At 44.5% G+C, this 16,649-nt stretch overlaps 1 protein-coding gene across 1 annotated transcript in view; it reads left to right on the forward strand.

The window, feature by feature from the left end:
* LOC135551096 (phosphatidylinositol transfer protein alpha isoform-like) overlaps nt 1-16,649 on the forward strand; it is a 68,816-nt gene that overhangs the window by 37,891 nt on the left and 14,276 nt on the right. The window contains exon 10 of the mRNA XM_064982507.1: nt 379-501. Coding sequence (XP_064838579.1) covers nt 379-501 — 123 coding nt within the window. The remainder of the gene's footprint in view (nt 1-378; nt 502-16,649) is intronic.

Consider the following 16,649-nt stretch of genomic DNA (forward strand, 5'->3'; position numbering starts at 1 on the left):
AGTATTCTTTAGTATTATACTGGTATAGTATTATTTAGTAGTATACTATTATAGTATTATTTAGTATTATACTATTATGGTATTATGTGGTATTATACAATTATAGTATTATTTAGTATTATACTATTATAGTATTATTTAGTAGTATACTATTATGGTATTATGTGGTATTATACAATACTAGTATTATTTAGTATTATACTATTATAGTATTATTTAGTATCATACTATTGTAGTATTATGCGGTGTTATACTAATGTAGTATTATGCGGTATTGAAGCAGTATCTCATGAGAATATTGAACATCGTTTAAATATTGAAGCTTTCTCTCGCTGTTTCTCATTCTTTCGTTATCTCTTTTCTCTCCATCCCTCTCAGCAAGAGAAGCGTCTGTTCACCAACTTCCACCGTCAGCTGTTCTGCTGGATCGACAAGTGGATCGAACTCACCATGGAGGACATCCGTCGCATGGAGGACGACACACGCAAAGAACTGGACGAGGTGAGGAGAGGAGTGAGGAAAGTAGATATATGTATAGTACTGAACAGTAAAGAAAATTGAAGGGTGTGTATTATACTACTATCAGTACAGTATATGAAGGGTTAATGATCTACCATCTGAATAATAATAATAATACTACTACTACTACTACTACTACTACTACTACTACTACTACTAAATAATAATAATCATATGTAACCATCCGATTAGTAATAATACTACTACTACTACTACTACTACTACTACTTTTTTTTCAAATCAAATTTATTTGTCACGTACACATGGTTAGCAGATGTTAATGCGAGTGTAGCGAAATGCTTGTGCTTCTAGTTCCGACAACACAGTAATAACCAACAAGAAATCTAACTAACAATTCCAAAACGAATTTCTTATACACAGTGTAAGGGGATAAAGAATATGTACATAAATATATGAATGAGTGATGGTGCAGAGCAGCATAGGCAAGATACAGTAGATGGTATCGAGTACAGTATATACATATGAGATGAGTATGTAAACAAGGTGGCATAGTTAAAGTGGCTAGTGATACATGTATTGCATAAGGATGCAGTCGATGATATAGAGTACAGTATATACGTATACATATGAGATGAATAATGTAGGGTAAGTAACATTATATAAGGTAGCATTGTTTAAAGTGACTAGTGATATATTTACATCATTCCCATCAATTCCCATTATTGAAGTGGCTGGAGTTGAGTCAGTGTGTTGGCAGCAGCCACTCAATGTTAGTGGTTGCTGTTTAACAGTCTGATGGCCTTGAGATAGAAGCTGTTTTTCAGTCTCTCGGTCCCAGCTTTGATGCACCTGTACTGGCCTAGCCTTCTGGATGATAGCGGGGTGAATAGGCAGTGGCTCGGGTGGGTGTTGTCCTTGATGATCTTTATGGCCTTCCTTTAACATCGGGTGGTGTAGGTGTCCTGGAGGGCAGGTAGTTTGCCCCCGGTGATACGTTGTGCAGACCTCACTACCCTCTGGAGAGCCTTACGGTTGTGAGCGGAGCAGTTGCCGTACCAGGCGGTGGTACAGCCTGCCAGGATGCTCTCGATTGTGCATCTGTAGAAGTTTGTGAGTGCTTTTGGTGACAAGCCGAATTTCTTCAGCCTCCTGAGGTTGAAGAGGCGTTGCGGCGCCTTCTTCACGATGCTGTCTGTGTGAGTGGACCAATTCAGTTTGTCTGTGATGTGTATGCCGAGGAACTTAAAACTTACTACCCTCTCCACTGCTGTTCCATCGATGTGGATAGAGGGGTGTTCCCTCTGCTGTTTCCTGAAGTCCACAATCATCTCCTTAGTTTTGTTGACCTTGAGTGTGAGGTTATTGTCCGGACACCACACTCCGAGGGCCCTCACCTCCTCCCTGTAGGCCGTCTCGTCGTTGTTGGTAATCAAGCCTACCACTGTTTTGTCCTCCGCAAACTTGATGATTGAGTTGGAGGCGTGCGTTGCCACGCAGTCGTGGGTGAACAGGGAGTACAGGAGAGGACTCAGAACGCACCCTTGTGGGGCCCCAGTGTTGAGGATCAGTGGGGTGGAGATGTTGTTGCCTACCCTCACCACCTGGGGGCGGCCCGTCAGGAAGTCCAGTACCCAGTTGCACAGGGCAGGGTCGAGACCCAGGGTCTCGAGCTTGATGACGAGCTTGGAGGGTACTATGGTGTTAAATGCCGAGCTGTAGTCGATGAACAGCATTCTCACATAGGTATTCCTCTTGTCCAGATGGGTTAGGGCAGTGTGCAGTGTGGTTGAGATTGCGTCGTCTGTGGACCTTTTTGGGCGGTAAGCAAATTGGAGTGGATCTAGGGTGTCAGGTAGGGTGGAGGTGATATGGTCCTTGACTAGTCTCTCTAAGCACTTCATGATGACGGAAGTGAGTGCTACGGGGCAGTAGTCGTTTAGCTCCGTTACCTTAGCTTTCTTGGGAACTGGAACAATGGTGGCCCTCTTTGCAGGCCGTGTCAGTGGCACTGTCCTCAAAGCGGGCAAAAAAGTTATTTAGTCTGCCTGGGAGCAAGACATCCTGGATTTCGTCTTATAGTCCGTGATTGACTGTAGACCCTGCCACATACCTCTTGTTCCTGAGCCGTTGAATTGAGATTCTACTTCTTCTTCTTCTACTACTACTACTACTACTGCTACTGCTACTACTGCTCTTCTTCTTCTTCGTAATAATAATAATATGTAACCAACTGAATAGTAATAATAATATGTAACCATCTGAATAGTAATAATAATATGTAACCAACTGAATAGTAATAATAATATGTAACCAACTGAATAGTAATAATAATATGTAACCATCTGAATAGTAGTGATAATATAAATAATAATAGTTGTCTATCAGCAATAACAAGCCACTGGGGTCTGACAATCTGGATGCAAAATACTGAGGATAATAGCAGACGATATGGCCACATCTTTAATTTAAGCCTACTAGAAAATGTGTGCCCTCTGGCTGGAGGGAAGCTAAAATCGTTCCGCTACCCAAGTATAGTAAAGCCCCCTTTACTGGCTCAAATAGCCGACCAATCAGCCTGTAACCAACCCTTAGTAAACTTCAGGATATTTTTTGTTGACAAGATACATTGCTATTTCACAGTAAACAAATTGACAACAGAATTTCAGCATGCTTGTAGGGGAGGACATCCAACAACCACAGCACTTACACGAATGACTGATGAGAGAAATGGATGACAAAATGACTGTGGGGGCTGTCTTGTTAGAATTCAGTGCAGCTTTTGACATTATCGATCATAGTCTGCTGCTGGAAAAACTGATGTGTTATGGCTTTACACCCCCTGCTATATTGTGGATAAAGAGTTACTTGTCCAACAGAACACAGAGGGTTTTCTTTAATGGATCCTCTCAAACATAATCCAGTTAGAATCAGGAGTTCCCCAGGGTAGCTGATTAGGCCCTTTGCTTTTTTTCAACCTTTACTAATGACATGCCACTGACTTTGAGTAAAGCCAGCGTATCTATGTATGCGGATGACTCAACACTATACATGTCAGTGTAACGCCGTTCTTCGTTTGTCGAAAGCGAGTCGGACCGAAATGCAGCGTGTTTGTTACTCATGTTTATTAGTGAAAACAAATAACGAAACTATACATGAAATAACGAATAAATACAAAACAACAAAACGGAATGTGAAACCTATTACAGCCTGACTGGTGAAACTAACACAGAGACAGGAACAATCACCCACGAAATACAAAGGGAAACCCAGGCTACCTAAATACGGTTCCCAATCAGAGACAACGAGAATCACCTGACTCTGATTGAGAACCGCCTCAGGCAGCCAAACCTATGAAACACACACCCCTAATCAGCTACAATCCCAATAACTAAAAAACCCCACTAAATACAACAAACAATAAACCCATGTCACACCCTGGCCTGACCAACTAATTAACTAAAACACAAAACACTAAGACCAAGGCGTGACAGAACCCCCCCCTAAGGTGCGGACTCCCGAACGCACCTCAAAACCATAGGGAGGGTCCGGGTGGGCGTCTGTCCATGGTGGCGGTTCCGGCTCCGGACGTGGACCCCACTTCATAAATGTCATTGTTCCTCCCCTTCGCGTCCTGGGATGATCCACCCTCGCCGCCGACCATGGCCGAATAGTCCTCACCCAGAAACAAACATAACAGAGGAGCAGCTCGGGACTGAGGAGCAGCTCGGGACTGAGGGGCAGCTCGGGACTGAGGGGCAGCTCGGGACTGAGGGGCAGCTCGGGACTGAGGGGCAGCTCGGGACTGAGGGGCAGCTCGGGACTGAGGGGCAGCTCGGGACTGAGGGGCAGCTCGGGACTGAGGGGCAGCTCGGGACTGAGGGGCAGCCCGGGACTGAGGGGCAGCCCGGGACTGAGGGGCAGCCCGGGACTGAGGGGCAGCCCGGGACTGAGGGGCAGCCCAGCACTGAGGGGCAGCCCAGCACTGAGAAGAAGCCCAGTACTGAGAAGAAGCCCAGCCAGGCAGCTGAATCCGGCAGATCCTGGTTGACTGGCGGATCCTGGCTGACTATCAAATCTGGCAGATCCTGGCTGACCGGCGGATCCAGGCTGACCGGCGGATCCTGGCTGACCGGCGGATCCTGGCTGACCGGCGGATCCTGGCTGACTGGCGGATCCTGGCTGACTGGCGGATCCTGGCTGACTAGCAGATCTGGCAGATCCTGTCTGACTGGCGGATCCTGGCTGACTGGCAGATCTGGAAGAGTCTGGCTGACTGGCAGATCTGGAAGAGTCTGGTTGACTGGCAGATCTGGAAGAGTCTGGCTGACTGGCAGATCTGGAAGAGTCTGGCTGACTGGCAGATCTGGAAGAGTCTGGCTGACTGGCAGATCTGGAAGAGTCTGGCTGACTGGCGGATCTGGAAGAGTCTGGCTGACTGGCGGATCTGGAAGAGTCTGGCGGATCTGGAAGAGTCTGGTTGACTGGCAGATCTGGAAGTGTCTGGCTGACTGGCAGATCTGGAAGAGTCTGGCTGACTGGCAGATCTGGAAGAGTCTGGCTGACTGGCAGATCTGGAAGAGTCTGGCTGACTGGCAGATCTGGAAGAGTCTGGCTGACTGGCAGATCTGGAAGAGTGGCTGACTGGCGGATCTGGAAGAGTCTGGCTGACTGGCGGATCTGGAAGAGTCTGGCGGATCTGGAAGAGTCTGGCTGACTGGCGGATCTGGAAGAGTCTGGCTGACTGGCGGATCTGGAAGAGTCTGGCTGTCTGGCGGATCTGGAAGAGTCTGGCTGTCTGGCGGATCTGGAAGAGTCTGGCTGTCTGGCGGATCTGGAAGGGTCTGGCTGACTGGCAGATCTGGATGCTCCATGTAGACTGGCAGCTCTAGCTGCTCCATGCAGACTGACAGCTCTGGCTGCTCTAAGCAGACTGACAGCTCTGGCTGCCCCATGTAGACTGGCAGCTCTGGCTGCTCTATGCAGACTGACAGCTCTGGCTGCTCTATGCAGACTGACAGCTCTGGCTGCTCCATGCAAACTGGCAGCTCTAGCTGCTCCATGTAGACTGACAGCTCTGGCTGCTCTAAGCAGACTGACAGCTCTGGCTGCTCTATGCAGACTGACAGCTTTGGCTGCTCCATGCAAACTGGCAGCTCTAGCTGCTCCATACAGGCAGGAGGCTCCGGCAGCGCTGTAGAGGAGGAAGGCTCTAGAACCGCTGAACAGGCGGGAGACTCCGACAGGCAGGAGAGGGTGAAAGCGCTGGCTGCGCTGAACAGGCGAGGCGCACTGAAGGCCTGATGCGTGGTGCTGGCACTGGTGGTATTTGGCCGAGGACACGCACAGGAAGCCTAGTGCGGGGAACTGCTACCGGAGGGCTGGGGTGTGGAGGTGTTACTGGATAGAGGACAGGCACAGGAAGCCTGGTGCGGGGAGCTACCATCGGAGGACTAGTGTGTGAAGGTGGCACAGGATGGACTGGACCGTGAAGGTGTACTGGAGAGCCTGAGAGCAGGACTGGCACAGGACGTGCAAGGCTAGGTAGGTACACAGGAGGCTTAGTGCGTGAGGCTGGTACACTTTTCACCAGCCGACTAACACGCACCTCAGGACTAGTATGGAGTGCTGACCCAGGTGCCATTAAATCCCCGACACGCTCCGTCGGACGAATATTGTACCTAAAGCACCAAACTAGCAACTCCCTCATTAATTTCTCCTCCAATTTCCCCATTAACTCCTTCACAGTCTCTGCTTCGCTCACCTCCAACACCGATTCTGGTCTCCTCCTTGGCTCTTCACGATAAACAGGGAGAGTTGGCTCAGGTCTGTCTCCTGACTCAGCCACTCCCCCTCTGAGCCCACCCTCAAGAATTTTTTGGGGCTTCGCTCTGCGCCGCCGTGTCTTTTTTTCGACTCCATTCTCCTATAGCCCTCTTCGCACTGCTCCAGCGAATCCCAGGCGGGCTCCGGCACTCTCTCTGGGTCGGCCGCCCACCTGTCTATTTCTTCCCACGTCGTAATTTCCATACTGTACTTGTTACGAATCCCTTTTGGCCCGACAGTCTAGGGGGGATGGTAATGAGACTCGTAACATAACTCATGCAAATTATTATTGTGACAAAGGAAAAGTGTGAACGAAATAAGCACGACTGAAATCTACCGTCAAACTCTAGGTTTATTTATAAACACACGGTAATGGGGGGAGCAGGAAAAGGGGCTGGGCTGGACCCAAGGAAAGAAACAATAAGTATTCAAAAACACCCCTAAGCTAGACTAGCCTACTTTAACAACAGCTAACTAACTAACCAAAAATACAGTGGGTGGTCCGCCCAGTTCTAACTAGTGTATTTAACAAAGTTCACCTACGGGTAGTGTATGCCCATGGGCGACTTGTCTTGGTTTCCCCTTTTCCACCAGCAATCAAACACAAACACCATAACCAAAAACAATACTCACAGGTGATGACAAAGTGCTATGAGGTGCTTAAACAAAAGAGAGGTTACGACACAAAGCGAGAGTGAAACACAGAGACCTACAGACATGGCATTTACAGAGAGATTGAGCTCTAGAACAAATAAATGATGGGGTTTTTAAACCATGGGGAAGGAACTGTGATAGGTTTAGGAAATATGAGGAGGTGTGTCTTCTGATTGATGATTGATTGTTGACTGATTGGGGAGTGATGATTTTCACCTGTGAGGGGAGAAGGAGAGAAAAGAAACACACACACAGGATACACACACACACAGGATAACTGTATCCGTAACACTCCCACCCTTAAAAGAGCAACCCTAGGGGTTGCGACTACAGTATTTCAATGAATACTCCCAACAAAGCAACAACCTTGCAAAACATACAGAAATCATTTTCACACACGAGACAAAGCATCTGCCAACACATTATCAGAACCCTTTTTGTGGCGGATCTCCAAATTATAATTTTGTACAATCAGCGCCCAACACATAAGGCGCTGGTTCTGGTTGTACATTCGGTGGAGAAAAACTAAGGGGTTATGGTCAGTATATACAATCACGGGTAGGGCACTGGAACCAATATATACTTCAAAGTATTGCAGAGCCAACAACAAAGCAAGAGCTTCTTGTTCTATTGTCGCATAGTTTGTTTGACATTTATTAAATTTACGTGAAAAATAACAAACGGGATGATCCACTCCACTCTTGTCCTGCTGCAGTAGAACAGCACCAGCACCTCTGGCACTAGCATCTACCTCAAGTTTGAACGGTTGTTCAAAATCAGGAGCAGCAAGTACAGGTGTACTACATAAGAGTGCTTTCGCTGATTCAAAAGCTCTCTTACAATCAGGGGACCACACAAATGATCTAGCCGGACTAAGCAAATCGGTCAATGGAGCAACTACCGCAGAGAAATTTTTACAGAAGCTACGGTAGTAGCCAACCATCCCTAAAAAGCGGCGTAGCTCTCGTCTGGTGGTAGGTGCAGGGAATGCAGTTATAGCCAAGACCTTGGCATCAACAGGGCGCACCTGTCCATGCTTCTCAGAGGTATCACACAATCCATCCTCTTGATCAACCTCTTTGAACAGAACAGTGTTCGACAAATCTCTCTCATCACCCTCTTGTCGTGCCTGAGCACGAGTGACAGCACAAGCAGGGAACACATGTGGATAATTCTGTGCCAGCTCATTCGAGAGAGAGTGGTCACTTTTATCCAATACTTCCAATACGGGTACTACCTTTCCTCCGGCAATATCGTTACCCATTATGAAGGTCACACCTTTCACTGGCAACATAGGGCGTACCCCACTCTGAATATTCCACTGATTAACTCAGAGTGTACTTTCACAAAGTGCAATGGCACTGGGACAAAACCCATTTCAATACCCTGCACTAACACACTGGAACCACAGTATGTATTGTCAGACAAGGGCAACACATCAGACAATATAAACGACTGCGCCGCACCAGTATCTCTAAGGATTTTAACCGGTCGTTGAGACGCTTCGTCATTCGTTAGGGACACAAACCCCTCGAAAATGAATGGTTCATAACTGCGGTCGGGGACTGAGACTTTCAAACTACAGTTACCCTGAGGCACCTGTTTTGTTGCAGACCTCACAACCGTACGAATTAGAGCAACACCTGTTGGTGGCTTGGCACGAAGAGGCATCCCTTGTTTGCGTTTAAGCAGGAAGCAATCATTAATCATATGTCCTACTTTATGACAATAGAAACATGGACGCTCATTCTTCTGGCGTGCTTGACATACTACTGCTGGCCGACTAGGACTAAAGGTAGGAAACTCAGTGGCTCTACTCTCAGTTTGAGCCGAAAACACACTCTTGTGCGTCAACACAAACTCGTCTGCCAACACAGACTCTTCTGCCAGGGAGGATACTTTCTGTTCGTTTAGGTAAACTACAATGCGTTCGGGTAAGCAATTTTTAAACTCTTCCAACAAGATTAACTCCCTGAGAGAGTTGAAATCAGTTACCTTACTAGCAGCATGCCATTTATCAAACAGATTTCCCTTGTCTCTAGCAAATTCCACATAAGTCTTACTAGAAGACTTTCTATGAGACCTAAATCTCTGTCGGTATGCCTCAGGCACAAGCTCATAGGCACGAAGAACAGTAGCTTTGACCACTTCATAATTCAAACTGTCCTCCAGAGGTAGCGCTGACAAAACCTCTTGGGCTTTACCAGTTAATTTACACTGAAGTAATAGGCACCAAACCTCTTCAGGCCATTTCAATGCTACGGCTATACGCTCAAATACACAAAAATAAGAGTCAACCTCTGCCTTAGTACCTTTGTTCAGAGAGTCAATCTGCCTACTAATGTCAAACGTGTTTGAGGACACAGCAGGTGAGGACGGCTCACAAACAGGCACAGTAGGACCGGAGGCTAGTCTTGCTGTCTCTGCCTCAAGTTCCATCTGGCGCATTTTGATCTCCAACTGCCTTTGTTCTCTGTCGGCCTCAATTTTACACATCTCCAAATGCCGTTGTTCTCGTTCTTTTTCTGCCTCTATTTTACACATCTCCAACTGGAGAGTCTCTCGCCTAATTTGGGCTCTCTCTTCCACCTCCAGTTGGAACTGTGCTAAACGGACATCCCTCCTGGCATCACCATTTGACAGTGGGGAGAGTGGATCAAAACGGGACAATGTGGCTGGTGTTTTAGCCTCTCCCTCATTATCAGACACCAATGGTCTTACAGGAGCAGCAACATCCGCTACAGGGGTAGTAGGCTCAGGCAGCGGTAACACAAGCACCTGCTCTTCCAACAATACATTTAATACTATCCGTTTCACCTCCGCCTTAACTAAACTCTGCGGAATCGATACTGAATAATGGTCAGCCAAGGTCATTAAATCAACTCTACGACATTTGTCAAAAACCTCCCACGAAGGGTTATCCAAAAAAGATTTCAAATCAAAAGTAGTCATTTTTACACTACTTCACAAGTGCCAAAGGAAATAGCAAACACTAATGCTACTTCAGCTATGACGCTCAACACTGAACTATACCACTACAACAATCTACATGAGCGGCATGGGTGTCAGTTATGACAGTTCCCGGATGAGCCCCCACTTATGTTACGAATCCCTTTTGGCCGACAGTCTAGGGGGGATGGTAATGAGACTCGTAACATAACTCATGCAAATTATTATTGTGACAAAGGAAAAGTGTGAACGAAATAAGCACGACAACTGAAATCTACCGTCAAACTCTAGGTTTATTTATAAACACACGGTAATGGGGGGAGCAGGAAAAGGGGCTGGGCTGGACCCAAGGAAAGAAACAATAAGTATTCAAAAACACCCCTAAGCTAGACTAGCCTACTTTAACAACAGCTAACTAACTAACCAAAAATACAGTGGGTGGTCCGCCCAGTTCTAACTAGTGTATTTAACAAAGTTCACCTACGGGTAGTGTATGCCCATGGGCGACTTGTCTTGGTTTCCCCCTTTTCCACCAGCAATCAAACACAAACACCATAACCAAAAACAATACTCACAGGTGATGACAAAGTGCTATGAGGTGCTTAAACAAAAGAGAGGTTACGACACAAAGCAAGAGTGAAACACAGAGACCTACAGACATGGCATTTACAGAGAGATTGAGCTCTAGAACAAACAAATGATGGGGTTTTTAAACCATGGGGAAGGAACTGTGATAGGTTTAGGAAATATGAGGAGGTGTGTCTTCTGATTGATGATTGATTGTTGACTGATTGGGGAGTGATGATTTTCACCTGTGAGGGGAGAAGGAGAGAAAAGAAACACACACACAGGATACACACACACAGGATAACTGTATCCGTAACAGTACTCCATTCTGGGCTGCTCCTGTTTCCATCCACGTCGCCGTGCTGCCTCCTCATACCAGCGCCTCTCCACTTCAGCCGCTTCTAGTTCCTCCTTAGGGCGGCGATATTCACCAGGCTGAGCCCAGGGTCCTTTTCCTTCCAGCTCCTGTTTCCTCTTCGCCTGCTGCACCTTTGGGCGGCTACACTCCTCTGGTTTAGCCCAGGGTCCTCTTCCGTCAAGGATTTCCTCCCATGTCCAGAAATCCTTAATACGCGGCTCCTCTTTGGGCTGCTCTTCTTTGGGCTGCTCCTGCCTGTTGACACGCTGCTCGGTCCGTGTGTGGTGGGTGATTCTGTAACGACGTTCTTCTTTTGTCGAAAGAGAGTCGGACCGAAATGCAGCGTGTTTGTTACTCATGTTTATTAGTGAAAACAAATAACGAAACAATACATGAAATAACGAATAAATACAAAACAACAAAACGGAACGTGAAACCTATTACAGCCTGACTGGTGAAACTAACACAGAGACAGGAACAATCACCCACGAAATACAAAGCAAAACCCAGGCTACCTAAATACGGTTCCCAATCAGAGACAACGAGAATCACCTGACTCTGATTGAGAACCGCCTCAGGCAGCCAAACCTATGAAACACACACCCCTAATCAGCTACAATCCCAATAACTAAAAACCCCCACTAAATACAACAAACAATAAACCCATGTCACACCCTGGTCTGACCAACTAATTAACTAAAACACAAAATACTAAGACCAAGGCGTGACAGTCAGCTACTACAGTGACTGAAATGACTGCAACACTCAACAAAGAGCTGCAGTTAGTGTCAGAGTGGGTGGCAAGGAATAAATGAGTCTAAATATAACTAAAAGCATTATATTTGTACAAAACATTCACTAAACCCGAAACCTCAATTAAATCTTGTAATAAATAATGTGGAAATTGAGCAAGTTGAGATGACTAAACTGCTTGGAGTAACCCTAGATTGTAAACTGTCAATCAATCAATCAAATATATTTATAAAGCCCTTCTTACATCAGCTGATGTCACAAAGTGCTGTACAGAAACCCAGCCTAAAACAGCAAGCAATGCAGGTGTAGAAGCACGGTGGCTAGGAAAAACTCCCAAGAAAGGCCAGAACCTAGGAAGAAACCTAGAGAGGAACAAGGCTATGAGGGGTGGCCAGTCCTCTTCTGGCTGTGCCGGGTGGAGATTATAACAGAACATGGCCAAGATGTTCAAATGTTCATAGATGACCAGCAGGGTCAAATAATAATAATAATCACAGTGGTTGTAGAGGGTGCAACATGTCAGCACCTCAGGAGTAAATGTCAGTTGGCTTATCATAGCCGAACATTGAGAGTATCTCTACCGCTCCTGCTGTCTCTAGAGAGTTGAAAACAGTAGGTCTGGGACAGGTAGCACATCCGGTGAACAGGTCAGGGTTCCATAGCCACAGGCAGAAGACACTATCAGGAGACACTGTGGCCCCGTCCGACGATAGCTCCGGACAGGGCCAAACAGGCAGGATATAACCCCACCCACTTTGCCAAAGCACAGCCCCCACACCATTAGAGGGATATCTTCAACCACCAACTTACCATCCTGAAACAAGACCGAGTATAGCCCACAAAGATCTCCGCCATGGCACATCCCAAGGGGGGGCGCCAACCCGGACAGGAAGATCACGTCAGTGACTCAACCCACTCAAGTGACGCACCCCTCCTAGGTACTGCATGGAAAAGCACCAGTAAGCCAGTGACTCAGCCCCTGTAACAGAGTTAGAGGCAGAGAATCCCAGTGGAGAGAGGGGAACCGGTCAGGCAGAGACAGCAAGGGCGGTTCATTGCTCCAGTGCCTTTCCGTTCACCTGCACACTCCTGGGCCAGACTACACTCAATCATAGCAGCTACTGAAGAGATGAGTCTTCAATAAAGACAAAGGTCAAGACCGAGTCTGAGTCTCTCTCACTTGGATAGGCAGACCATTCAATAAAAATGGAGCTCTGTACGAGAAAACTCTGCCTCCAGCTGTTTGCTTAGAAATTCTAGGGACAATAAGGAGGCCTGTGTCTTGTGACGATAACTTATATGTAGGTATGTACGGCAGGACCAAATCAGAAAGACAGGTATGAGCAAGTCCATGTAATGCTTTGTAGGTTAGCAGTAAAACCTTGAAATCAGCCCTTGCCTTAACAGGAACCCAGTGTAGAGAGGTTAGCACTGGAGTAATATGATCACATTTGTTTGGTTCTAGTCTAGATTCTCACTGTCATGGTCAAAAAATATTGATGCAGTATGTTATTTGTACCTTGATTTGACTAGGCAACTCAGTTAACTTTTTGCAACTAGGGGGCAGTATTTTAATTATTGGATAAAAAACGTTCCCGTTTTAAGCGCAATATTTTTTCGCAACAAGATGCTCGACTATGCATATAAGTGACAGCTTTGGATAGAAAACACTCTAATGTTTCCAAAACTGCAAAGATATTGTCTGTGAGAATAACAGAACTGATGCTACAGGCGAAACCAAGATGAAATTTCAAACAGGAAGTGCCCCAGATTTTGAAGGCGCTGTGTTCCAATGACTCCTTATATGCCTGTGAATGGGCCACGAATGAGCTTAGACTTTCTGTTGTTTCCCCAAAGTGTCGATAACATTGTGACGTATTTGTAGGCATATCATTGGAAGATTGACCGTAAGAGACTACATCTACCAGGTGGTCGCTTGGTGTCCTCCGTCGCAATTATTGCATAATCTCCAGCTGCAGTATTTTTCCGTTTGCCTCTGATGAGAAACCAACTGCCACGAATGACTTATCATCGAATAGATATGTGAAAAACACCTTGAGGATTGATTCTAAACAACATTTGCCATGTTTCTGTCGATATTATGGAGCTAATTTGGAAAAAAGTTTGGCGTTGTAGTGACTGCATTTTCAGGGTTTTTTCTTAGCCAAACGTGATGAACAAAACGGAGCTATTTCTCCTACACAAATAAAGTGTTTCCACAACTCACAAGCTACAGACAACAGACATGGAAAGCGGCAACACACAGCTAGGGACCATGATCACAAATCTGATTGACCTTTAGCCATGTCTTCATGCATTTTGTGAGAGTGTGATATGTGGTGCAGTTATGTGTGTCTGATGGCAGTGTATTCCAGACATGGGAAGCTCTCACAGAGAAAACGGAGTTACTAAAGGTGCTTATCCTTAAGGGAACTATACAGTCACCTCTCATGGCAGACCTTATGGATCTGCTGCCATATGTTTGGGTTTTCTGTTTAACTAAAATACTGAGTGGAGGGGGAGCCAGGCCATTTAGGATCTTGAATACAAGTGTATGTAAACTTCCGACCCACTAGAATTGTGATACAGTGAATTATCTGTCTGTGAAATAACCTGTCTGTAAACAATTGTTGGAAAAATTACTTGCCAAAACTATAGTTTGTTAACAAGAATTTTGTGAAGTGGTTGAAAAACTAGATTTAATGACTCCAACCTAAGTGTATGTAAACCTCCGACTTCAACTGTATATTTTAAAAATATCATGGAATGTAATTGAACATTTTAGTTTCTAGTAAGTAATACTGACGATTAGAAACAATAAAAGAAGTGTATTTTTCAGGGTGTGCGCGTGCAGAACAGAGGAATAGCAATTCTTACACTATTGTTCTAAATTCAACCACCTTCATTCTCATCATTCAGTTAATTTAAATTACATTTTGAAGTTGTGAACAATTATCCGTTTCTATTTGGTTTATGTCGCCTATTCATTGTCAGTTAGAAACACAGTAGAGCCTTCAGACCCAAACACATAATCAGTGCTCTAACTCCCCCTTGTGGTGGTCTGGAGCAATGAAGCAGTGAAGCAGGGTACCGTACTAAAACCACAAATTAAATCTCGCAGCCTAATCACAAAACTTTTAGTCGAGCAACCACTGTTCTTGAGAGTATGGCAAGACGGTACACTGTCCTTTTCTCAGCAGATATCAAAGCTGCAGGCTAAAGTTCAATCTAGACTTGGTTTCCTCTATCGTAATTGCTCCTCTTTCACCACAGCTGCCAAACTAACCCTGATTCAGATGACCATCCTACCATGCTAGATTATGGAGACGTAATTTATAGATCGGCAGGTAAGGGTGCTCTCGAACGGCTAGATGTTCTTTACCATTCTGCCATCAGATTTGCCACCAATGCTCTTTATAGGACACATCACTGCACTCCTCTGTAAACTGGTCATCTTTGTATATCCGACGCAAGGTTGATGCATATTTATAAAAACATCTTAGCCTCACTCCCCCCTATCTGAGATATCTACTGCAGCCCTCATCCTCCATATACAACACCCGTTCTGCAAGTCACATTCTGTTAAAGGTCCCCAAAGCAAACACATCCCTGGGTCCCTCCTCTTTTCAGTTCACTGCAGGTAGCGACTGGAACGAGCTGCAATAAACACTCCAACTGGACTGTTTTATCTCCATCTCTTCATTCAAAGACTCAATCACGTACACTCTTATTGACAGTTGTGGCTGCTTTGCGTGATGTATTGTCTCTACCTTCTTGCCATTTGTGCTGTTTTCTGTACCCAGTAATGTTTGTACCATGTTTTGTGTTGCTCGCATGTTGTGCTGCTGCCATGTTGTGTTGCTACCGTGTTTGTGTTGCTACGCCATGTTGTATTGTAATGTTTGTGTTGCTATCATGTTGTTGTTGTGTGGTGTTGCTGCCATGCTATTGTCATATGTTGCTGCCAGGTTACGTTGTTGTCTTAGGTCTCTCTTTATGTAGTGTTGTGGTCTCTTTTGTCGTGATGTGTGTTTTGTACTACTTTATTGTATTTTTATCCCCTGTCCCCACAGGAGGCCTTTTGGTGGCCGTCATTGTAAATACGAATTTGTTCTGAACTGACTTGCCTAGTTAATTAAAGGTTGAAGAAAAACTAAATAATATGTAACCATCTACCATCTGAATAGTAATAATAGTAATAATAATATGTAACCATCTGAATAGTAATAATAATAATAATAATATGTAACCATCTGAATAGTAATAATAATAATAATATGTAACCATCTGAATAGTAATAGTAATAATAATATGTAACCATCTGAATAGTAATAATAATAATAATATGTAACCATCTGAATAGTAATAATAATAATAATAATAATATGTAACCATCTGAATAGTAATAATAATAATAATATTATGTAACCATCTGAATAGTAATAATAATAATAATAGTAATATGTAACCATCTGAATAGTAATAATAATAATATGTAACCATCTGAATAGTAATAATAGTAATATGTAACCATCTGAATAATAATAATATGTAACCATCTGAATAGGAATAGTAATAATAATAATATGTAACCACCTGAATAGTAATAATAATAATAATAATATGTTACCATCTGAATAGTAATAATAATAATATGTTACCATCTGAATAGTAATAATAATAATATGTAACCATCTGAATAGGAATAATAATAATAATATGTAACCATCTGAATAATAATAATAATATGTAACCAACTGAATAATAATAATAATATGTAACCACCTGAATAATAATAATAATAATAATAATAATATGTAACCACCTGAATAATAATAATAATAATAATATGTAACCACCTGAATAATAATAGTGTCACTCCCTGGTCTATATTTATTATGTTTATCTTCATTTATTGGGTCAGGCCAGGGTGTGACATGGGTTTATTTATGGTGTGTTTCGTCTTGGGGTTGTGTGGGGTGTATAGCATAGTCTGTGGCTTCCCGAGGCGGTTTTCAATCAGAGTCAGGCGATTATCGTTGTCTCTGATTGGGAACCATATTTA

The sequence above is a fragment of the Oncorhynchus masou genome, chromosome 12 (assembly GCF_036934945.1).
Source record: "Oncorhynchus masou masou isolate Uvic2021 chromosome 12, UVic_Omas_1.1, whole genome shotgun sequence".
Lineage (NCBI taxonomy): Eukaryota > Metazoa > Chordata > Actinopteri > Salmoniformes > Salmonidae > Oncorhynchus > Oncorhynchus masou.